This window comes from Mauremys reevesii, linkage group 6 (assembly GCF_016161935.1).
Source record: "Mauremys reevesii isolate NIE-2019 linkage group 6, ASM1616193v1, whole genome shotgun sequence".
NCBI classification, from domain to species: Eukaryota; Metazoa; Chordata; order Testudines; family Geoemydidae; genus Mauremys; species Mauremys reevesii.
This window is the reverse complement of record NC_052628.1, coordinates 75,860,753-75,887,095: the sequence shown is the minus strand read 5'-3', so window position 1 is coordinate 75,887,095 and position 26,343 is coordinate 75,860,753. Positions and strand designations below refer to the sequence as shown.

Genomic DNA, 26,343 nt, shown 5'->3' with positions numbered 1-26,343 from the left:
GGGCCAAATCCTGAAATCCTTACTCAGGCTACACTGACACTCCAATCATGAGATGTGTTATACACCCATGGGAGTTCCAGGTGCACAGCACCTTCCAGGATTTGGCTAAATGAGAGATTTAGCTTGAGAACGTGAAGATTTGGCCTAGAGCTAATACTGTTTTTCTGCCTATTGAAGAAGGAACCAATTCTCTTCCCCAATACATGAAAAAATAGTCTCCCTGGAGATATCACACTATCTTTGTATGACTGGCAGACTCTGCTTACAAATGGGGCACTTCAGAGCAGAAGATTTACCTCACTTAACAGAGGTAAGTGAGGAAAACATGTTCAGCTCCTGCCCACCCTGTGCCCAGCTCAAGCCAGCACTGTTAATCCCTCCGTTTCATAAGCACTGATGGTGGGATTTTCAAAAATGCTCAGTGCTGACCTAATGCTTCTGCTGACATTAATAGAAGAGTCATTAGGCCAATGCTGGGAGAAAATCCCACCTACATGTTTACTCACTTGGGTTGTGCAAAAAAAGTTAAAGGAGAAATATTGCAAAATGGTGATCAAGAAATCCAACAAAATTAGACCAAATTTCACACTGCAATTTTTAAAAAATATTTGTTTAGGAAAGAACCTCTTCCATCCTCTACTGAAGACTGGTATCAATGAATCCCCAGTGGGCTGTGTTCAGAAATTACGGCTAAGATGCCATAAACTGGACTCTCTTGAATTTAATTAGATCTCATTACACTCATTTAGACTCTATTAGACATACTAACACACATTTGCTGGTGTATAAGTGAATGTGAGGGAGTCTAAGTTAGTGCAGCTACCACACTGAAGAGTCAGAAGAAGGTGCCTGAAGTTATAAATTGATATAGGGAGTAGTTTAACACCTGTTCACACCATCTTGTTAGCTGCTAATAGGAACACAGACACTGCACACACACACCCTTGTGGGGGGACACAGCAAGTACTTCCCTCCATGGCTGGTCAACTGGTGTGGAGTAGCCAATGAGACCAGGGCCTTCTGAGCCACCCATACTACAGTGAGATAAGTAGCACCCTAGCAGGGAATAGTCCCAGCTTGTTGGTAAGCACAGGGACTACAGCTATGCCTGGACCCTATGCAGGAGGGCAAAAGATGAAAGGCTCTTTGTACCTCAAACTTCTGCAAGGGATAGACACAGTGTGGCCTATAATTGTTTCTGATTTGTAAAGTCAAATTACAGCAAGACTTGAATCTCAAATGAGAAAAATAGAAGCCACAACTGTCTTTAGAAATACATATGTGCAGCATGGAGATTCTCGCATATATCGTCCTGTCTCTCATGAAAGTGGTTTGTGCTTTCATTCTGATTTGTCTGTGTCTGTTTAAATGCATGTAACACAATCTCCAGTGTTTCCTTACAGAGGCAAACATTTAATTTTGGCAACACTAATAGCTCTGGATTGGCTGTTTTTCTTCTTTGGGGTTGTTTATGGTTTTTTTATGGTTGGTTGGGTTATCCCCACATCCTGTGGATGCCTGCACTGGAATTGCATGTGGAATGTGGTGACGGTACCTATCATTGTTGGCAGAGATCCTACGGACTAACCCCAGTGGTTAAGTTACTGTGGACTTCAGCAACTGGGTTGTGTACTGTTTAAAAGGTATGCAGGAAGGTGCTTCCTTCAGCACTTTCTACCCCTCTATAAGGGAAAAATATTATTATGTCCACTTTTACTATGAAACACATTTGATGGACATTTTAACCGCAGGTAGGCAATGAAAAAAGATTAATTTCTTCTTTTGAATGAAAATGCTTTGAAAAGAAGACAGCTGGTAGCCCAGTTCAGAGACCAAATGGATCAGCGCTTCTTCAGCCCCCTCATCTTATAGCCACCATTGATCCATCTCACCCCATTATTGGTTCTCAAACTATCTCATTCTGCAGACCCCTCAGCAAGGGGCCTGTACATTACTGGGGGTACACTGGGCACAGTATGAGAGTCCTTAAACTAAACCATTTCTCATAGGGACTAAAACATCTTTCAAGAATTGAACTGCCACATTTACTTTTGATTCATTATCATTTAGGTGACATAACTGACAAATCTATAAAACACTTTGAATTATATCACTGACGATATGCTTCCACCTGCTTCCTAGTTTTTCCTTTTGCTGTAAAATCCTTGGTACAATTTGGTAGAAGTGAGTTTTACTTACCGTTCCCCTGTGTAACCTGGACTGCAGTGACATTGCCCTGTTGCTGAGTCACATGTTCCTCCATTGTGGCATTGACACTCCTGGGAGCAGTTCTTTCCATAACGACCCTCTGGACAAGGCTGACCACAGACTGTGCCCTGTTTACAAACAGAATCTAAATATTAGGCTTGGGACTGCAGCTGTTTGGAGAAGAAGAAGAGAAGGGGATTGGAAAGAAGGGAGGAGATTAATGGGATCATGTATCAGACTGCTTATGCTCTTCTAGAAAATGCAGATTCATTTTTAGCCTTAAACACAGAGTATGTTTTGCCAAAATGAAAAAAGGATTGCAACATTTTTGTTTTGGTTAAAAAATGAGAACCAAAAAAAAGTTCATTTGCATTTTCACCACATACACTCTTTTCACGTAGAAAAGGAGAGAGGAGTAAAGTGGAGGAGAGGACAAAAACTAAAAAACGTTTCAATTTTCATATTAGTGTAAAATTCTATGAAATATTCCAAAGCAAGCCACTTTTTTTTAAATTTTGTGTGAAGTTTTTCACGGAAAATATATTAGCATTTTCTGAGTAGCTTTAACTAAAAACAAAACACAGCAAGAGCAATAGACATCAGTAGGGAAAGAAGACTGAGGGTAACAGCAATAAGATCACATGGTACATGTGTACAGTTGGATGGTTTGGAATCTAAACTTTAAATGTTTCCCTTTTAATTATTTAAAAATTCCCTGTCACATCATTTTAACTCCCTTTCCACTGCCTGCCAGTAATGGTCACCCGGGGCTCACTGCCTATTACTTTACATAATATTTATTTGTTTTGTTTGTTTGCCCCTTACTATATATAGACAATCTCCAACCACCCTGGTATCTAGCATGATTAAATTTGTTGGTTGTTGGATATAAACTGTTGAAAAAATGGCCTCCGTCCTTCTACAGAATTCTCTTCCCCATGTGGGGCTGGGAAACCAGTGGAGCCTCTCACGTTTGCCCTTGTGGTAGGAATAGGTCCTTGCTGCTGTGAGGTGCAAAGGGATAGAAAGTCTATTGATCAGTTATGAAGCAGATGTTCTGATGTCACTGTATTCCTGGGCTATAAAGGTGCCACCAGAACCTGTCCATTACCTACTTTTCTTTTAAGAGGGCAGCATCATATGTTTGGAAACACATGTGAAGGCCGTCATAGGAATATCTGATGGTGCTGCTGTTCAAAATGTAACAGTTATATCAAATTATATTCACAAGGACATGACTTCTGATCAAGTTCCAAAAGATGCTGTTTGCATGTCTGCAGAAAGCACATTTTCCTTTTCCCACTCTTTGAAAAGGTTAACAAGGCAGTCCAGAATTTATATTTGATTTTGATCCCTTGTGGTGGTACCATGTGCTAAAATACATTTCCTTTTGTTCCTGGCTTCAGTCACACTGTCTTTGCTTTTCCAATTAAACTTTCTCCTGAAGTTGCCTGAAATCCACAAACATGGAAATTTACCCAGTTTATATTTATTTTAGAAAGCAGCTTTACCATCCATCCAGGTGGGCAGGCACATTCCCCAGTCACATGGTGACACACTCCTCCATTCTGGCATGGACATCTTTCTTCACACTGTGGCCCATGCTTGCCGGGGGGACAAAGATCCTCACAGCTAAACAATTGGTGCATAATGAGTATAATTGTTATTTATATGCAAAGTTCAGTGTCTCCCCCTCTCTTACACAAGCAAACAGAAATAAAGGGAAATAAACTTTATGGGATCAATGACATGAACATATGAAAATAAGGTTAGCAATTAAAAAATTGTAAGTGTATGTATCTTTCTTTAAAGATATTTCTTTCTAGAAAAACCAAGTTTGGTCTTGGTATGGACAAAGATTAAAACTCTCTGCTAGAATGATTAACCCAATCAAGTGCATTTTTCTATGCTTAATTTTCCACTACAGGGCCAATCTCTGTTGGCTGAATTTTATAAAACTTGGACAGAATTTGGACCATGTTTTATGGACCAAACTCATTCCTGCAGTACAGGGATTGCGATTTGTTGTCCCCTTTGCCTTCCAAGAAGCAGCTGCTTTGGCAACAGTGTTCACCTTCTAAGCTGGGCATAGGGAGCAGCTCTATTTAGCAGCCAAGACTTGACATGAACTTCACTAGCAGAGACTCTTTAGGGAAAGCTCTGGATCAGGACACTGTTGTCTTGCATGGCCTTGCTTCCTCTTGGGCCAGACCCGTTCCCTTATAGACTGTGCCAGCTAGTTTTCTACCAGGAGTTTGTGCACACAAACAGAGTGCTGCCCATCCAACTATCAATTACGTGTGTTTAAATACTCATTCGTATGCCCCCCAAAATGTGAGCATATGTACAGAGAATGGTTTGAAAATTTGGGCTTAATCCTTAAAATTCAACCCCCAAATCTTAAACTGTTGACTGCTACCTAGTGCAGCCAGGACATTAACACTCAAATTATGGATTCATCAGCTCTGTCCTGATGTTCCATTGCAAGAAGTAGGCTGGAGATGAAGTGGTTAATTTACCGGTAAACACAAATCTAAAAGCTGAAGTCAATTCTCAAACTTATACTAAAACCTAAATGTAAACCATACTATTCATTAGTGCAGATTCATAACCTCAGGAATGCTTTTGAACAAAGTTGCTGGTGCTACCAGTGCAACAGCTGTACCTTACCAAGAGCTTTTTCTTTAGCATTTTAATAACATTCATTGATAAGAGACTTATAATCAGATATAAGTATTGGTAGGTTTTAAAAGAAGCACTTGCAGCATAATGTTCACATAGGTTACTAAATACTAAATATTTACCCTGGGGTAGTGCCATGCCAAACCCACCTTCCCAACAGTAAATAATATACCCTCTGCTTACAAAGCACCAGTATATCCAGGAGGGCATCTGCATTCTCCAGTCACATGATCACAGGTGGCTCCATTTTGACACTGACATTTTTGGTGGCAATCATTTCCATATGTTCCCTGGTCACAGCGTTCCTCACAGCGCCAGCCCTTGAAACCAGAAGCACAGTGGCAGGCTCCAGTGATGGGATTACATAAGGCTCCATTTTTGCACTGGCAGCGACTACTGCAGTGGGGTCCCCAGTGGTCACTATCACATGCTGAGGAAGTGGAAAGAAAATGTCATAGCACTTCTATAAGCATGCATGGTGCAGTGCAGAAGACATGATGATTCAGAGATATCAAGATGGCTTTTTTATGACACAGAAATGGTAGTGGTATCCTTGTAGAGACACCCTCAGCTCTCCTGGGTCTTTAAGTGTCTTGATAGCCAGATAGGACTTAATTTCCTGTTTACAAGTATATGCCTTAACCTGCACTTAAAATAAACTGAAACTTCATCTACAGTGAAATAAAGGTAAGTTCCAAATTTCTTCAATGCATTATAATGTGAAACTGAAATTATGATGATAGTGAATCATTAGTTACACGGTCAAAGGGTCATATTCTCCATCTGGCTACTTACTTCAGTGGAATTGTATGAGTATAAACTAGAGCAAAATTTAGCCCATAATCTGATTTTGGAGCCATAAACATATATCAGAATCCCACAATGAAGTTATTCTATGTAAAGATGAATTCATTATAAGAGGATCACACTACATGGCAATTTTTTAAAAGCAAAACTTCCAACTAGTTTACATACTTACCGCTATTTCCTTTCATATTTTACAATACTATTGGTTGACAGTGCTGTAAGCAATGTAATAAACATTCCATCAAACAACAGAAACTAACTGTTATTTGGTTAAACAATATGGTGATATATACCACAGACAGTAAGGCTACAGTTTTATAACCACTCTACTATGTATTTTTGTTTTCTACATTCTACTCCATCAGTAGTAATGATAGTAAACCCTTCTCAGAATCTTTTGTCTTCTCACCTTCAAAAAAAATCTTTAACAGTAAGGAAAGATTTGTTTAAAATGAGAAATAGCAGTTTTCAATAAGAAGAAGATAAAGGTCACCTACAGTTCACCAGAAATGTGCTAATCATAAAGGTCAAAGGATCTGCTTTTAATTTTTTATGTTCTGCTGATAACAATAGTGCAGTGGTGAAATCTCAGTTGCAATCACTGGATGCCCTTAATGACTGACCACTATTGTTCACTCAGTCTTCTCCTGGGGCAGAGCAGCCAAGCAGAGAACAGATCTACTTTCTTAGAGCGAGACAAAAGAACTCAAGACATCTCCTGGGGTAAGAATTGCTCTGCTATAGGAACTGATCACTCAGACTACACAAATAAACAGGATTAGGGTCCTTTAAGGAATTTTCTCCGTCTGTATGGCTTGTGTCCTGGTTAATTCCTAAGAGCTATGGCATGCTTTGAAGTGACAGTTTCCTCTCAAACAGTATTTTCCTAAAAGGTCACTGGAACATGCTTTCCACAATGTAGCTATTGTTTATGTACACATATTGTGGCTAAAAATGTGTATGTATATACACACACACACACACACACCTCTACCTCGATATAATGCTGTCCTCGGGACCCAAAAAATCTTACTGCGTTATAGGTGAAACCGCGTTATATCAAACTTGCTTTGATCCGCCGGAGTGCGCAGCCCACCCCCCTGGCGCACTGCTTTATCACGTTATTTCCAAATTCGTGTTATATCAGGCTGCGTTCTATAGAGGTAGAGGTGTTATGTATATTTATAAATGGAGTAAACCAAACATGTAGTAACTGCACCTCTTTCATTTCTTCATTCTTGTCCCCTCTCTTCCTCATTTAGCTATTTAAACATTCATTCTTAAGTGCTGGACTATCTGTACAACGCACAATGTATTTCACACAAGATGCATGTCTTCCCTCATTATAGCTCACAGATAAGCCCAGGCCTGGCAACACAATATTTTGAAAATGTCTAGATGGAGGAAAAGTAATCCTCGTGCTGAATCAGTCCTCAACTTCTCCTCAGGAAACCAACTGTTCTGAGAGGTATGTATGTATGCAGTGGATTTGTGAGAGAGACAGATGTTCTCTCAAGACTGTATGGAGGCCACCAAAATCATTTTCTTTCACATCCCATCATGGATTCATATTACAGTCCCGCTCCTGCTTCCAACTGAAAAGGACAATTTCAGCCATTTCTGATACAGAAATTAAAAATAAACATGAACGTTTTGGAATGTTTGAAAAACCCTCTGTGAAGAACTGAAGGATTTAAAATTATAATCAGACAGCAGCTCTTTCAAATAAAATAAAATGAGCCATATGCATCCCACTGGTGGAGTTACATCAGGATGAACTTGGCCCAACCTTTCTTAATATATAAAAAGCACCACTAGGCAAAAGGAAATTTATTTTTGGCTTACAGTTTGCAGCTTGTATTATTTTACCAATTGCTGGAAGTGAGATATTTGATGCAATCCACCAACATGCACACAGAGGTTTGGAGAGAGAGTTTAATGAGTCTCAAAGACATGCAGACAGCCTTTGCTACTGTATATCTGCCACAGTACCAATACCAGACAATATGCACAATGACAGGATTACCACAAACTGTATCATTTGTGAAGAATTGCAGGCTGCTCCCATTATAATGCATTTTAACAGCTACATCATCAGACTGTCCTCTTAGATTGTTACTGTCCCTTGGAGATCTGCTGAAGTTAGAGATGAACTTTTCTAGACTATTTTATTGTAAGAGGCATGTGCTGCACATTGTATGACATTTTATTGGTTTCCTGGTGTGCTTTTCTCATTCTGTTTGCACAGGGCCTATTAAAATAAAAACACTAGGTGCTCACTCTTTAGTTTTCCAGTCCCATGGTCACCCTCTGTATAGAAGGGTGAGAGGGTGGGAAACAAATATTGACTACCTAGTTATTTCACTATAGCATAATGCTGGAGTATTTTACCAGAACAATTACCGCTATAAGTTAGTCTATTACACTAGGTCTGTCACTTGCCTACTCTCTAACTGTGAGTTATGGGCACCACTTCAGAGAAAGCTGAATGATTAATGGGATTAAATAATATTCTTGCACAAGATAGATAAATTGCATACTTTACTTCTATATATCACTCTAATCAATAAGGTCTCTCATAGGAAATTAAAGTGATTTATCAGAAACGGATACTTAGATTACAATACACAAAACAAATATGGGCAAAGGGAAGGGGTAGAAATGCGTCCTGTAAAGAGATATATTTTTAATTATCTTTGGAGGCTAAACTTGCCAAATATTACATCGGCCTATTTCTACTTCTGCCTCATATTCAAAAACTAAGACAGGCTGGAAGTCTGGTAAAAAGAGTACTCTTTGAATTAATGAGTATCCTCAGGTTACAGACTGTCAGCTAGAGTTTAATCAGAATAGCTACTATAACAACCTTCCTTACTACTCCAAGGTCTCTCTCTCTCTCTCTCTCTCTCTCTCTCTCTCTCTCACACACACACACACACACACACACGAAAGTGTCAGCTAGAGACTTCAACCAAACCGAATTAGGGTAGTAAGTCATCTTTCACAGTGTAGGGCATAAAGGAGGGGAAAGAGAGCCACACAGTAAAAAGAAATAAAAGTCCCATATTCAGAACTGTTTCAGCAGAAAATAATAAGACTCAGCACTAACAATTCAGGGAATTGATTTGAGTCCTATACCAAAGCATCTCAGAATCTATCCACCAGTTATTGCTGACTCAATGGGTCATCATGTTCATGAGCCTCAAGAACTAAGTGGTGAGATGTGTGTAATGTTAATGGTAAAAACTTGTTTCTTTAATGTGATTATATTAATGTATTATCATGGACCTCACCAATCAGTTGCTGATGTTGACAATAGTGATGTTCTATTTGCAAAGTATTTTCATCATTATTCCTAGTAGCTAGAGAATGTTTATTCCTTATTGGGTGAAATCCTGGCTTCACTGAAATCAATGGCAAAGCTCCCACTGATTTCAGTGGGGCCAGAAGTTAATCCCTGGATTTATAAATAATGAAAACATATTTTTCAAAATATTCTGGAACAGATCTTCACTGTCATAGCTCCGCTGACTTCAATGGAGTAATCACAATTTGCACCAACAGAATATTTGCCCCACCATATCCATATTGCATATATTTGGTCCAATCTAATCTCAGATTCACGGGCACAGCCTCTTCAAAATACCAAACACCATTCCTGAACACACTATATGCAACCTCAGTGTTCTCAATTTTAAATAAAACAGTTTTCCAGACTTACTGTTCAAAGTCAACTCTTTTGTGGGAGTCATAGGGATCTTATATCCTACATCTCACGCTGTAGGAAGAAACTCGGAGAAATGTTTGCCAAAAACTGCATAGTAGACTTTTTAGCAAAGAAAAATATTTGGTGCCATTTATACAGTTTGTTCATCTGAGAATAATATATATTTTAGTCCCTTACTGTATGTCCTCTGTACATCACAGTGTTACAAATATAGGACAGCAAACATTCCTCTCAAAAGGCTCTCAGTAAAAGCGAAGGCATACCTTTGGGAATAAGGGCATTATATTATATAAACCCTCATTTAAAATGCATCAGTATGATATGGATCCCTAAGACAATATAAAGTTACTAACATAAAAACAAATTATAAATGCTCTCTGTAGCACAGTATCAGATGACAACTTTATGAACAGAAATGGTCCCAGAGCTTCAGCTGCGAAGAACCTTCTTCAAGGAAAAAGCAAAGGAAGAAAATGTGTGATGCAAATTGGTACTATTCTTGGGGCTTTTGTATGATACTTGAAGATTTAAAGTTGTATATTTCATATTATAATAACTTTAATGCACATTGTTATTATGCTAGACAGATCTCATTTTTATTCACATGGCTTATCTAGCCTGGTAGTGACTTGCAAATTAGTAGGCAAGGTGTCCTGATATTTTACAGTGTGAAAGAGGAATTTGTATCATTAGAAGTACACTTTTTTGGTTTTATAACTCTTATATTCCTTATAAACAAAAACAATGTGCCAGTCCAATTTTAACATGACATGATCTCTGTCTCTCTACATTGATTGCTCTTGAGAAGGTAACAAAAAGAGAAGCATGAATGAGTCTAAGTTTATTCCTGACAAATCCACCTTGATCACATATAATTCTGAGCTTCTCTAAAGAATGGCATATGATGAGAGCAAAATATGGCTATCAAATCAAGTCAAAGAACATTTCAGAAGAAAAATCCCCTTAGAAACTCAACCAAGACAACTACCTTATATGTACACTATAAAGTTACTTATATAATGTGATATTCAGGATGCAACATGTTTATGGCAAGTTATTTAAAGTTCTGACTTTCTTGTGTTTTTCTTTTTTTGCTAATGCTAACATGGATGCTAAAGTAAAGAATCACACTAAAATTAAGATTTATTTTTCTTAGCATCTTTCTTTGTTCCTATCAGATAGGTGGTACGGAGATAATAACATACTATTTAATTCTAGCTCATAACTGTTCCTGGGATTGTACGGCAGAACATTATAGTATGTATCTGGCAACAAGTGCCATTTATACTGCTGCCAAAAACAGAAGAGACCTTTATAAGAGTACTAGACTAATATAATTTTAATCTCCTTTCCTGTGATGCCTGAAGTGATTGCACAAGTTTAACCATAAAACACATGCATGAAAATGTGTTTTTTCCAACCACAAATTGTGGGTCAGAGTGAGCTGCCCACTCATTTGGGAATGTAATTTTGTCAGCCAAAAATTTAAATAAATAGCAACTGTAAAAGTGAAAAATCTCATCCCCTGTCCATCTAAACCTCCAAACATAATTTCTTTAGCTGAGTTCAAAAGGTCGAGGTCTATGGTACATTAAGGTTGCTTTGCACTGCTTCAGCTATGCAATAGCTGACTTAACCAGCCTGTAGCCTAGGCATCATCTTTGACCCACACTCGAACCTCTCTCCTCACATTCAGGTTACATCTCAATCTTGCTGATTCCTTCTGCATAACATCTCTAAGATATGTTATTTCCTATTCTTCCACACAGAAAAACTTTTGCCCAGGCTTTCATCATCTCTTGTCTCAGTTACTGCAACATCTTTTTTCTCTGGCCTTGACAAATGCAATCTTGCCCCACTCATATCCCTTCAGAATGCTGCTGCAAATATAATTTCTCTAGGCTGTCACTCTGACCATGTCACTTCTCTCTTTGCCTCCCTCCACTGCACATCTCTGTTGCATCACACATAAACTATGTATCTTCTCTTTCAAGGCTCATTCACTATCAAGATGTCAACTCTTGCCTCAAATCAGCCCAAGGTGCTAGCCTCCATTGGCAACTTGTTAAATTTTCAAACAAGCACCTTTGTGGTTTTTCCCATGCTGTTCTTCACACTTAGGAGGAGCTCCTCATAAACATCCAGAAAGCTACCTCACTCGCCTTCTTCTAAAGACTCCTTAGAACTCTCCTTTGCCGTGATGCCTACAAAAACTTGACAACAGCTAGGTTGCTGGTGTGCTGTGACCACTGCCTAATGTGCAAACTAATATTGTCTCACTGTTTCCTTGTACTACCCATCTGTCTATGTCCATCTGTTGCCTCTTGTCTTATACTTAGATTGTAAGCTCTTAGGGGCAACGACTGTCTTTTGTTCAGAAGCACCTAGCAAAATGGAATCCTGGTCCATTACTAGGGCTCCTAGGCACTATGGTAATTCTTCAAGAGACATCTCTGATATGGAAATTATCAATTGTAACCTCCCACCTTTATGATCATGACAGAGTTGTAAAGTTTCCACTCTCCATTGGCTACCAATCCATCTGATGATATTAACTTTCTTCCTCTTCCTGGTTTGCCTGCAATTTTGCCTGATAGTGAGTGCTAGAAGAAGGTTGCTCTGCAATTGGAGAGTTATATGGCCACAAAAATATGTTATTCTTTTACCTAGGGTCTCAAGTAATTGTGATATTTCTAAATTCATCCTTCTTGTCACACCTTCATTCATAGTTTTGTTTATCCAGGTATGTTTTAACATTTTTCAATAACACCAAAACTTGAATGCTCTGGATTCCTTTAAGCGTCCACCTCTCACATCCATACAGGAGAGCTGATCATATGTAGCACTACTTCAGCAATCTAGTGCAGATGTGCAGTTTTTACTTTTGAAAGCACAGAAGTCTTTGGAAATTGTTAAATACATTTTTGCAAGCTCTATTATTTTCTTGATTTCTTCATCACATCTTCTGTCTGATGTTACTGGACCCCCTAAATAGGGGGCCCCACTATTCACTTGTTCTAACACTTGACTATCAAGTTATAGGCATTGCCTATCTTATGCATCACTGTATTTACTCATTATAATAGTTTGTCTTTCTAACATTGTCATTCCATATTTCTTGTGGACATTGTTCACAGCAATAAGCAAGTTCTGAATTTCTTCCCTAGGTGAAGTGATACAAAATAGATCATCAGCATATCTTATATTGATCTGCATGCCCTGGTAGTGTCTTCTAAACTTTGCTTCATTGTACTTTCTACAAATAGTTGTGAAGATGTAAGTCAAGATTACATTCTATCTTTCTTGATGTTACAATAATCAGATAGTTCATAGTTCATTCAGACTGCTGCAGACTGTCCCCTATACAGGCTTCCTATTAATTATATATCTCGAGAGCCAATATTAGATTCTTTAAGAATTTGTATTACTTTCTTGTGTTTGATTTTACCAAATACCTTCTCATAACTTACAAAGAACATATAAATTTCCCTTTGTGCTTCTCACACGCTCACATAAGATCCTCAGGGCAAAGACTGCCTCCCTCATGCCTACTCCTGGGTGGAAACCAAACTGACTTCTGCTAATTCTTGTCTCAAGATGTTGATGTAGCCACATGCCAACAATTTTCAGCAAAACTTTAAGTGTGTGGCTTACTTGGCTTTATAGTTAAATGCTGTTCAGATTCTCCAGCATTATTAACCTTCAGTAGATGAACAAAGACTTAAAACGACCTGTGCTTCCATTCTCCTGAGCTGTGCTGAGTACAGCTTAGCCATAGCTTTGAATCTGAGCCAAGGTCTCTTCCCTTAACACAGACAGTGAGAAAAGCCCTTTTTTATATTTCTGGAACTAATGTGTTTGAAATCCAAGTGTGGTGATGAGTGGCAGGTCTGCATGAGAATCCCAAATCCAAACACCCTGAAGTTTAGAGTTTAAATCTAGATCCATATCTGAACTTTAGAATCAGAGGGGTAGCCGTGTTAGTCTGGATCTTGCATCCGACAAAGTGGGTATTCACTCCCGAAAGCTCATTCTCCAAAACGTCTGTTGTCTATAAGGTGCCACAAGACTCTTTGCATATCTGAACGTTGTTACTCAGGCCCACCTCAAATACGAAGGAGCAGAACCCCTGTGAGGAACCATACCTTAAACAAGTCACTTCAACTCTACATAGACAGAGGGCATCCCATCCACCTCTCTGAAGTCAATGGGTGATTTGCAAGTGAATTAAAAATCAGGATGTAAATCCTCTTATATGTTGTATACATTAAAATATGTTCAATGTACTGTCCAAAGGGTACTCTAAGCTTACGGTATGAAGCCTTAGAGTCTGTGAGTTATGTCTGTAACATTTTCTAGGCTTTAGGTAAATCATAATCTTTGCCATAAAACTGGATTGTATTCTTTTTGGTTTTTTCCTCTCCTTTGTCCACACAGAGGTAGCAGAGGAATACTAACATCCTTTAAGTAACATATACTATGGTAATATATCATGCAACTTAGACCTTGTAAAACTGCATTTTGAATGGCTTTATATCCTATGGTTCCCTGATTACAGTGTCATTAGCCTCTGTGAAATGCTCAGTCAGACAAAATACGAAGTACCAAAAAGATACAATAGTGTAGAGACTATTCTCATTGATGCAGTATTTGGGACACAGATTCTGTAATGTTATTATATGACCTAGATTGTGTCAAGAACAGTAAATGGAGTAATATCCATTCATTTACATGGCAAAACCTATGGCAAGAATGACACTGTCACCAACCTTATCCAGTCCGTTCTTATTACACAACTCAGAGTGCAATCTTGTGACTACTCAACTCTGATACCAGGGTTTGGTTAGTTCAATACTGAAAATAATGTCACTCCTTTCCTTTAGGCTACCCTCTGAGGATAGGAGAGTGAAAATTACTCTCCTAAGTGAAACTTGAACCAAATAACATTCAAGTTCACCCTAAATTTCAAATCAACAACATTCAAGTGGGTTCAAAATTTGATTAAACACATTAAGTCCATCCCTACAACTGGCATCAAACCTGCATGTTACTAGGGTTACAAGATGGTAAAATTTGGAAGCAGAAATCTCAGAAATCAATTTAAAGGGCTATAAATCAAGGCCAGCTATGCTGAATCTTCCACTCTGAGAATCTTTTAAAAAGGCTTCAATTAATAAAAACAAGAGATTATTCTCCATATCATTTTGCTATTGTGATCTGTATGGTTACCTCAGTAGGCAAGAACTACATTCTTATGACAAATATAATCTTCTTCTTTAGAAAAATCTTTCTTAATAATTATGAAGTATTAATGTCTTTTAGTAAAAGACTTATTTTTCCTACATCCCAGACACAGAAGTACTTAGTGCTTTTTGTAGAACACAACACTTCCTATTAAATCTGGATTTCCTTTAGAATCTTTTGTTTCTATCTGATTTCATTTGTTACATTGAAGGCTTTCTACCCTCAGGCATATTTTTCATTCTTTCTTATTGTTCTGTATAAAAGAAAGGATTTTTATTCAAGACTTTTTTTTTAACTTTGTAAAAGCTTTTTGGTCTGTGAAGTGGAAGAACAATGAAAATGTGTTTTTTAGACTCTCTAAAGGACTGGAACTGTATGCCTTTCACATGTCATACATTTCATAAGACTCTTTAAAATATTTTGGACCTCAGAACACAATGGTGGATAGCTGTTAAGGAAAAACACAAATAGTCTTTGGTTCTAATTTTACCGTCCTACTGACATGAACCCTACTCACAATAATCATTATTGTAGAGAAGGTTAAAATATCATATGAATTTGAGTATAGTATGTAATCAGATCTTGTATGCACCTCATTGCGGGACTGGGACTTGAATTTTTTCTGCCCTGTATTTTGAAGTTCTTAATTTTTAATACAGTAACTAACCCTATAGTCCTTCCCAGTGAAACCACTGGGAGCTTTGTCTGAGTTAATAAGACAGGATCAGTCCATTTGTTGATAGAACTAATCAAATAATGAAAAAAATTGCTTTTGTAAATAATGGTTCACCAAAATTCACCACACATTGTTCACCATCTACTCAACTGATCAAATTCCTAAACAAACAAAAGTTATTGGATAAAAATTGCCAAAATTTGCAATGAATGTAGACCTGATTCAGGAAAGCACTTAGGCATGACTAAGACTCCAGTGGGACTTAAGCACATGCTTCAGTGCTGTCCTAAATTGGGGCCAGTATTTGCAGTGAATTATTTAACCAATTCTAGCAATTTTTCCCCCTGGTATGGAAATGGTACAACTTGTACCATAATTGGAACAACTATGTTCCTAAACCGTAGTTTGGAACAACTAACTGCTTTTGCTCCAAATTGAATACAAAGAGATTCACTCATATTTAGGACCCAAGTCTACAATCCTTACTCACACGAATAACCCTTATTCACGTGAGTAGTTCAACTCAAGTCAATTAAATTAAAGACAATACATTTATTTTGGTGTCAATGGGATTATTTCATAGACTCATAGAAGATTAGGGTTGGAAGAGACCTCAGGAGGTCATCTAGTCCAACCCCCTGCTCAAAGCAGGATCAACACCAACTAAATCATCCCAGTCAGGACTTTGTCAAGCCGGGCCTTAAAAACCTCTAAGGATGGAGATTCCACCACCTCCCTAGGTAACCCATTCCAGTGCTTCACCACCCTCTTAGTGAAATAGTGTTTCCTAATGTCCGACCTAGACTCCCCCACATCAACTTGAGACCATTGCTCCTTGTTCTGTCATCTGTCACCACTGTGAACAGCCGAGCTCCATCCTCTTTGGAACCCCACTTCAGGTATGAAGGCTGCTATCAAATCCGCCCTCACTCTTCTTATCTGCAGACTAAACAAGCCCAGTTCCCTCAGCCTCTCCTCGTAAGTCATGTGCCCCAGCCCCCTGATCATTTTCGTTGCCCTCCACTGGACTCTCCTCAATTTGTCCACATCCTTTCTGTATTGTGGGGGAGGGGTGGCAAAACTGGATGCAATACTCCAGATGTGGCCTCACCAGTGGTGAATAGAGGAGAATAATCACTTCCCTCGGTCTGCCGGCAATGCTCCTACTAATGCAGCCCAATATGCGGTGAGCCTTCTTGGCAACAAGGGCACATTGTTGACTCATATCCAGCTTCTCATCCACTGTAATCCCCAGGTCCTTTTCTGCAGAACTGCTGCTTAGCCAGTTGGTCCCCAGCCTGTAGTGGTGCATGGGATTCTTCCGTCCTAAGTGCAGGACTCTGCACTTGTCCTTGTTGAACCACATAAGATTTCTTTTGGCCCAATCCTCCAATTTGTCTAGGTCACTCTGGACTCTATCCCTACCCTCCAGCATATCTACCTCTCCCCCCCAGCTTACAATCATCCACTCACAAATTATTCTTGTGAGCAAGAGTTTGCAGGATGGAACCCAATTTTGTATTAATTTTAGCAACCAGGCCAGGAATCCAATCTTACTTTCTCTGTTATTTTTAAATTCCTTTTTTGCTATTTTTAAGGGATATAGACTTTTTAAACAATTTTTTAAATCTTTATTTAAAATATTTAGCATTTCCAGAAGTTGTTTTAATGTGGCCCCTTGAATATGTGCTGAGCTTCACCAGTGACCCTATTAATATAAACAACATTCTATATGTAAAATAATAACAGTGATAAACACTGTTTTTATGACAACCTAAAGTTAATCATATTTTTCTCCTCCCAACACCTATTTACCAAACACCACTAGCTCCCTCCAGACACACTAAGCATATGCTTTAAAGATCATTTGGTAACTGCTGAATAGAAAGATACAAATGTTTCTTTGAGCCATAGTATGAATGTATGTTAAAAGAGGTCTGAATAAAAGTATAGCTCTCATAAGAAAGCCTTTTTGTGACCATAAAAAACAAAACCACATATTTTAACACGGGGTATGTCATAAGTCAATTAGTTCTTTTAACTGATTTTAAAACAGACACTAGCATTTCTAGTAATTAACTACACCATAACAGCTGATAAGAAATGTAGTTATATTTAAAAAAATTACATGCTTCAAGGGAAATGTAAAGTACAAGGTAAAACCCAATGCCTTCAACCACCAGAGGCTTATCATTAAGGCTAGCATTGCTAAGTGAAATAAACTGTGTTATTGAAATTGTTAAATTACTGTTAAATGTTTAGAAGAAAGATTTATTGGGACTATCACATACACCTAAATGAACTCTAATTAAAAACAGGAATAAATTACTTCCAATGATTCATTGTTCATTTATTACATTTAATAGATAATGTTAATATATAATATATTTTAAAGCAAATTAAAGTAGAAATTATGGCCCTGATTCAGAAAGCATAATTATTTCGGAAGGTGCTTAAGCATATACTTAGTCCCACTGGATGTAAGCACCTGCTTACCTCGTATAGAACCAAAAACCACCCAACTATTTCCATATTAGGGTCTTGAAGACCCCTAGTATGTCAAAATTGGGAAAAAAAACATGGCATGTATTTAAAACTAGCTTTATTGTAACCAGTGAATTATAAAACTATGAACAAATTAAAACTTTTCTAGATTCAGGAGCACACTACATAGTACTTGTGTTGGGATTGTTGTGGAAAATTGACCACACGGTTGATTTTAGATCAGACAGCCTGAGGCTCCTTTATTTTATACAAGCATATATGCAGGGAGAGTCAGATCTAACTGACCCCATGATCAAACACATTTTTTTTAAAAGCTACAAACTATACAAGTGTCAGGCTCTAACTGATGCTACGTTTAGACAATGAAAAGAGATAGCAACAGCAACAAAATCAAAGGCACAAATACAGCAAAGTGGCAGTCAGTGGCCTACTACTTCGAGCAAAACGGGCAAACAAGTGACGTGTTCTGAACATACAAAGGTTTTACACTTTGCACATTTTTGTGTGTTTTTCTGTTTCTTGTTCTGAAACAGATGGAACATCATCCTTGTTTCCTAGTCTCTGGATCAGCAACTAGATGCTGCTTCAGCAACTAGACGCTGCTTCCTGGGATCTCTATGAATAGCAATTCCATGCTTGAATAATAAGAATATAGCAGTAGGGATATACTACTGACCACTGATAGTGACTATGAAATGCACAAGGAGATTAGAGAGGCTATACAAATAAAAAACTCAATATTAATGGGAGATTTCAACTACCCCCATATTAACTGGACACATGTCACCCCGGGACGGGATGCAGAAATAAAGCTTTTTGACATCTTAAATGACTGCTTCTTGAAGCAGCTAGTCCTGGAGCCCATGAGAGAAGAGATAATTCTTGATTTAGTCCTAAGTGGAGCACAGGATCTGGTCCAAGGAGTGAATATAGCTGAAGCACTTGGTAATAGTGACCGAAACATAATACAATGTAATAACCCTCGGGGGGGGGGGGCACCAAAGCAGCCCACCATGGTAGCATTTAATTTCAGAAAGGGGAACTACACAAAAATGAGGACGTTAGTTAAACAGAAATTAAAAGGTACAGTGCCAAAAGTGAAATCCCTGCAAGCTGCATGGAAACTTTTGAGACACCATAATAGAGGCTCAACTTAAATGTATACCCCAAATTAAAACACATAGTAAAGGGACCAAAAAAGTGCTGATGTGGCTAAATAACCAAGTAAAAGAAGCAGTTAGAGGCAGAAAGGCATCCTTTAAAAAGTTGAAGTTAAATCCTATTGAGGAAAATAGAAAGGAGCATAAACTCTGGCAAGTGAAGTGTAAAAATATAATTAGGAAGGCCAAAAAAGAATCTGAAGAACAGCTAGCCAAAGACTCAAAAAGTAGCAGCAAAAAAAATATTTAAGTACACCAGAAGCAGAAAGCCTGCTAAGCAACCAGTGGGGCCACTGGACAACCAAGATGCTAAAGGAGCATTCAAGAAAGATAAGGCCATTGAGGAGAAACTAAATGAACTCTTTACATTGGTCTTCACGGCTGAGGATGTGAGGGAGAGTCCCAAATCTGAGCCATTCTTTTTAGGTGACAGATCTGAGAAACTGTCCCAGATTGAGATGTCATTACAGGTGTAATTTACCATTTGGAAAAAAAATGGTAAATTAAACAGTAATAAGTTACCAGGCCCAGATGGTATTCACCCAAGAGTTCTGAAGGAACTCAAATGTGAAATTGCAGAACTACTAACTGTAGTTTGTAACCCATCATTTAAATCAGCTTCTGTACCAGATGACTGAAGGATAGCTAATGTGACATCAATTTTTAAAAAACGCTCCCGAGGCGATCACAGCAATTACAGACTAGTAAGCCTAACTTCAGTACCAGGCAAATTGGTTGAAACTATAGCAAACAACAGAATTGTCAGACACATAGATTAATACTATTTGTTGGTTTTTGTAAAGGAAAATCATGTCTCACAAATCTACTAGAATTTTTAGAGGGGGTCAACAAGCATGTGGACAAGGGTGATCCAGCGGATATTGTGTACTTAGAATTTCAGAAAGCCTTTGACAAGGTCCCTCATCAAAGGCTCTTAAGCAAAGTAAGTTGTCATGGGATAAGAGGGAAGGTCCTCTCATGGATCAGTAACTGGTTAAAAGATAGGAAACAAAGGGTAAGTTTTCAAAATGGAGAGAGTTAAATAGTGGTGTCCCCACAGGTTCTGTACTGGGACCAGTACTGTGCAGCATGTTTATAAATTATCTGGAAAAAGGGGTAAACAGTGAGGAGGCAAAATTTGCAAATGATACAAAACTACTCAAAATAGTTAATCCCAAAGCAGAGTATGAAGAGTTACAAAGGAATCTCACAAAACTGGGGTGACTGGCAGATGAAATTCAATGTAGATAAATGCAAAGTAATACACATTGGAAAACATGATCCCAACTATACATATAAAATGATGGGGTCCAAATTAGCTGTTACCTCTCAAGAAAGAGATCTTGGAGTCATTGTGGATAGTTCTCTGAAAACATCCACTCACTGTGCAGAAACAGTCAAAAAAGCTAACAGAATGTTGGGAATCATTAGGAAATGAGTAGATAAGACAAAAAATATCATATTGCCTCTATATAAATCCATGGTATGACCACATCTTGATTACTGCGTGCAGATGTGGTCGTCCCATCTCAACAAAGATACATTAGAACTGGAAAAGATACAGAGAAGGGCAACAAAAATAATTAAGGGTATGGAACAGCTTCCATAGAAGGAGAAATTAATAAGACTGGGACTTTTCAGATTTGAAAAGAGGCGACTAAGGGGGGATATGATAGAGGTCTATAAAATCATGACAGATGTGGAGAAAGTAAATCAGAAGTGTTATTTACTCCTCCTCATAACACAAGAACTAGGGGTCACCAAATGAAATTAATAGGCAGCAGGTTTAAAACAAACAAAAGGAAATATTTCTTCACACAACATGCAGTCAACCTGTGGAACTCTTTGCCAGAGGATGTTGTGAAGGCCAAGACTGTAACAGAATTCAAAAAAGCACTAGGTAAGTTCATGGAGGATAGGTCCAGCAATGACTATTAGCCGGGGTGCAGGGAGGCAAAACCATGCTCTGAAGTGTTCTTAGCCTGTCTTTGCCAGAAGCTGGGAATGGGCAACAGGGGATGTTCCCTAGAAGCCTAAGGAAGGTCTGCAATGTTCCTTTCCTGCACCAGTGGTTTCACCATTTCTGTACCCAGGTCCCTTAGAAATACCCATCTCTTACTCAAAGATTTATTATGCCATGTGTGATTCAACAAAATCCAAACAATATGTGCATTCAGATATGCAATGTGCATGTGCAGCAGTGAGTCTTTTCCCCAGAAATTCTTTGCCCCAGCATCTGTCAAGTCTGTGCTTGCCAGAAAATAGATTTCACAACTGTGGCTTCCTCAGAATCCTAGCAAGTGTAGGCTTCCCAGAAAATCAATTTGACAGTGTTATCTTCAAAGAAACTCAATTTGCTGGACAATTGTGGTGATACATGAGGAAAATGTTATCTGGGGTGTCAATGACCCCACCTCACATCCCACCCTAGACCCCACCGGTGCATTTTTTAAAAAACAAAAACCACTGAATCTATGATGGTAAAAACAATGCTGAAATATATTGCTGCCTCAAAATAAAATGCCTGCATAATTAATTTGGGGTCTGACCCTAATATTTTTTGAGTGACTTTTTTGCACCACAACAGATTTGTAGACAGGTTGATATACAGGTTGTCCTCAGGAGAATCCTTGAAGAAAAGAGAGGCAGTGGTTTCATATTTCATTTAAATTTTTGTATGTGTTTAGGGTCCAAGAGACCCCCAAAGATCTTGGAAGTGTAGTACTTTCATTTTCCCCGTTCACTAATATTGAGTGATCTAACTGATCCCATTACTTTTTTAATTACCTTTTTTGCTACACAAAAACCACAACAGGTAGGATGATAAACTAATGTGGAAAGATTGACCTCATCCCTAGTCTAAGGATACTTAATGTATGAAGTGGCACAGGTTTGGCTTGTTGGGGTCAGATAGACCCTGAACATTAGGAGGGTTGAAGATAAATATGTGCTTTAGTACTTTCTTTAGGAGGGCATATATTATTTATGGAACTTTGTGCTGTTTGGAAAGGATTTCTAAAGCTACCGTGGTTCATATTTTCATTCCAAAAGCTACTGTAAATCATTAGACAAATAATTCTCCGAATTAAGGACTGGAGAAGAGCTCCGTGTTTACTCCTGGGCTTAAACAATGGGGCCATGATTCAGCAGAACACCTAAGCATGTGCTTAAATTTAAGCAGGGGCTGAACTTCCACTGACTTCAGTGGGATTTCAATGCTTAAGTGCTCTACTGAATAGAGATGGTCTTAAAGATATGTATAACATTAATCTTATGTGCCTTGCTGATTTGGGGCCTGAATAAGTACCAAAGCCATGTAGCATCAGAAATTTTGGCTCTGCAGCTAAGTTACCTATTACTTAAGCCACAGTAATGACTCCGTCCACTGTTAAGGTGTTGATGGTTTCCATTTTTGACCCCCAGCACTCCATCTAACTAGCTGGGAAAAGAAACCCTACATCTTAAGCTGAAGATTCTCATTGATCCTAGAGGGAAAAGTCAGAAGTTAATCAGAGAAAGTTGGATTTAAATTAGGGGAATTTTAGAAATTACAAGTAAATTACAAGTTTTAGTGGATCCCATAAGTAGAGCTGGTCAGAAATTTTCCAGTGAAACAAAGTTTTGGAAAATGCTGATTTGTCAAGCCCAAAACATTTCACTGGAAATACCTGTATTCGAAAAACTTTCAGAGAAACCAAGCAGGGTTCCCACAGAACCCTGCCTGGATTCCTGTTGGGCTGCAGGGGACCCTGGTCTGCAGCTGTAGGGCAATTCCATCAATCAGACTGCCTTAAAGTCTTGGACCCTGTCACTCCAAGGCATATATTGCATATGAGATTATGGGAATTATGTGGAGAGATTCACTGAGCATTCTCAGTGCAGACCAAAGCCTAGGACCAGATCCTTCCTTGACTAGCTGACAGTCATCCAGGAAATATATTTTAAAAGTTGTCACTCACACTTAAAATAAATTTTAAAATGACACCAAATTCAGCTCTATGAATGACTCATCCTCTGGATTCTGTCATCCTTATTCTCATTGAGGAAAAGCTTCCTTATGAATTGTCCTGTTGATTTCAGTGGAACAATTTGTGGACTAAGAACTATTTAGCCTGAGAAAATGTGAAGAAAAGGAATTTCCTAATTACGTATCAGGAATCAATATTACAGCATATGCATACTTCAGTCACATACATGTCCCACACTGAGACTTGTGTAATCTATAATGCTATGTATCATTTCATCTGGATATCACTCTGTGTCCCCCAATCATGAAAAAAGGTAAAATAGCAAAAGTTAGAATCCACCAAGTAAAGCTGTGTTGTGTTCATGTCTGTCTAGATGTATAGAAATGAACACAACACATCTTCACTTGATGGTTTCTATCTTTTGCTATTGAGGAATTCGCAAATGAGGAATTTGTTTTACTTGTCAGAAATAAAATTAGAGAGTTTGCAGTGCACACTAACCCACATGAATCAGAACTCACAGTACTCAATGATATACAGTTTGTTCCCACACCCATAAGTAAAATCTCTGCTAGTGGCAGCACTACTCTTACAAGAAAAAAACTGGATATGTATGGGCTCTTATTTTTATTTTCCTCTAATACTGTAACCAGTAAAACTTATACTACTGTAATTCAAGTTTTCACTACAACTGTTGACAAAAATTAATCTAACTATGAGACAATAAGAGGCTCTTTTTGTCAAATCTATTAAAATACTTTCATGTTTAATCCACCCCTTCCTATCATGATCAACCTTTCTCCTCTCCTCTGCCCTCACTCTGACCAAAGCAAACTGATCAGTTCATACTCTTGCAGCTTCATGAACAATTTTTCAAAGTGATCCTGACAGTGAAATGGATGTACTGATTCACTAGCTCCAAGGGATAGGTTCAATATGTCTTCTGTCCACTCAAATGACATTGATCTGTCTATTGTGTCCAGTCAATAAATCTTTATTAGAATAATTTACTTCACATGAATGTCAGCTCTTGCACTGGAATGAAAATGTTTTGTAAATGTGCACCCTTTTAATCCATGTGGCATTTCTTTTCAGATTTATATTATCATCTCATTCATCTCTCTGCACCGAACTATACCGCAGGCAATACATTACCCAATGCCTCATAATATGTTTGCCAAAAAGATAAGGTCTAAGGTCTGAAGAAAAAACATCTATACATATGACAAATTCATCAAGGAGATCTTAGACATAGCAGGCCTGAAGTCTCTGCTCATATTTTACTCACGGACTGGTGAAAAACACTGATATTTTTACTGATTAAGGACATCCGGATTTTGCCTATGAAAATAGACTAAATACTGGCATGCAATGAATAGCTTTCTCAATACAAGGGTTGAGAGTCACAGTAGAGTAATTCCTTGGCAAGACACCTAAAGTAATGAAGGGAGGTGTAACACACACACACACACACACACACACACACACACACACACCTACTACAATGTGCAGCAAGAACAGACCTACTTATAAAAAGTTTGCAGTTGCCCCACTAGCAATCTAAGGAATTGGTGTTTCAATAAAGTTGAATCGTCTCCGTTCCTGGCCTCTCACATGAGTCTGTCACAGCATGTAGGGACCAAGAGTCAAGAACAAGGGAAACTAAAGAGAATCTCCTGATTAGGGAGGAAGAATCTTATGCCTGCAATTCCTGCAATAAATCAGGGAGGGGAAAAGCTGATGAACCTGTCCTCCCTCTTGCATGGAATGAAGAAGAACCAAGATCCCCACTCTGTAGGAAGGATGGAGAGGAACCAGGTGCTCAGAAGTGCACAGGATATGGTTGGGAGAATAGATGAATTTCCTTCGGTGGGTTTCCCCCTGCATCTCTAGAGAGAGTGGAGTTCAAATCTACATCAAAAGTGAATTGGAGTCCCATGCTAGTCCCAAATGGACATTAGCTCATATCATACTGAGGTGAATTGGCAGTAATGGGTATGGGAGGAGGCTGCTTGCACAGCTGTTACCTGCATGATACCCGAATCGAGTCAGTGCAATCACTTTGTCATTTTTAGAGAGAACATTATAGCACTCAGGAAGTCCTTGTCTACAATTACCACCCAGCAAGCCAAACAGTCACAGTAATACAGCAGCCCAAGACTTTTTGAAATAAAAGTTCTGTTAACAGAAGACAGTTACACAATTGATAAATAATAGTCAAAATGCAAGTAGGGTTTGAAGAGGAAGAACAGGTGGAGAGATCCATTATGGGTCCAATTCTATCCTCAGTTACAAATATGTGCAGCTCCGACATAGGGCAGTGTTTGACCCTCCTTGATAAGGAATTGTATTTTTTGGAGAGTAGGTTCATTTCTGCACCATTTATATAACAGGTTTTATTCTTGAGTAGAATGACCATGCAAATAAATTAAACACCAAATCAGGATTTACCAAACAATAATTTACAACAAATTTCAGAATCCTAGGTAAATGTCTCCCTCTCTATTTTAGGATTTAATACTGCCGCCCATCTCTGAATCAGAGCTCCAACATGTAAATTTGGATTTCATGGAGAGTCTCTGGCTCATCTTACTTACTGAGTTAGATATCTAGGCATATATCATCACCACAGTATAATCATGTTATTTTATAACATCCCAAAATGTTTATAAAAATAAATAATCTGATATATTATTTTATTGTGCCTTTGTTGAGACTAAAGAAAATGCAAGTCTTGGGACTCCATGGATAACATAGCTGAAAGTATATTAGGTGAAGAGGGCGGGGGGTTATGTTATGCAAATGTTGATGAAAATCAGGTCCAGTAGTTGTCTTCCCAGTGTTACAAACTATTATTTATTTGGTCTGATTTCCACTATTGGTCTGTTTTAAGAGGCACTGTCTGTCTGTCAACACAGATGAGGAGATCACACAATTCTGTCATACTATACCAAGTAACAAACTTCACTGCTCAAATTAAAAAACTTACCCTCCCCTCTATGCTGGCCAACAATAATGTTATTTGTTCCTAGAATGCTTATGAACAACTGAATCTTCAGCAAGACAATCCACTGAAAGCAACATCTCATTTAAGCAACATCTCATAAAAAAGCTGGATATTTGCCAAACCACATGTCTCAAACATTGCTTCAACAGCATGGGAACAAAATACCCTCTTCCTCTTTAATCCTCCCTAGAAGAACAGCAATCTGAAACAAATTTTTAGCAGTTAAATTTAGCTGTATTGGTATGCAAAAACTTTTACAGAGCATCACAAATATCCCATGAGATCACTCTATTCAAGGTACAATAACAAAGGCTCTTTCACACTAGGTCTTTTGTGTACAGAAAGCACAAGGTATTTTC

General features: G+C 38.3%; 1 protein-coding gene across 3 annotated transcripts in view; it reads right to left on the bottom strand.

Moving 5' to 3' along the window:
* The window catches only part of MEGF10 (multiple EGF like domains 10), a 158,672-nt gene that overhangs the window by 52,836 nt on the left and 79,493 nt on the right, over positions 1–26,343 (bottom strand). For all 3 annotated transcript variants that reach the window (XM_039545246.1, XM_039545247.1, XM_039545248.1), the window contains 3 exons: positions 5,074–5,320; positions 3,720–3,840; positions 2,200–2,336 (listed from right to left, as the gene is read on the bottom strand). In XM_039545246.1, the coding sequence (XP_039401180.1) occupies positions 2,200–2,336; positions 3,720–3,840; positions 5,074–5,320 (505 nt within the window). The remainder of the gene's footprint in view (positions 1–2,199; positions 2,337–3,719; positions 3,841–5,073; positions 5,321–26,343) is intronic.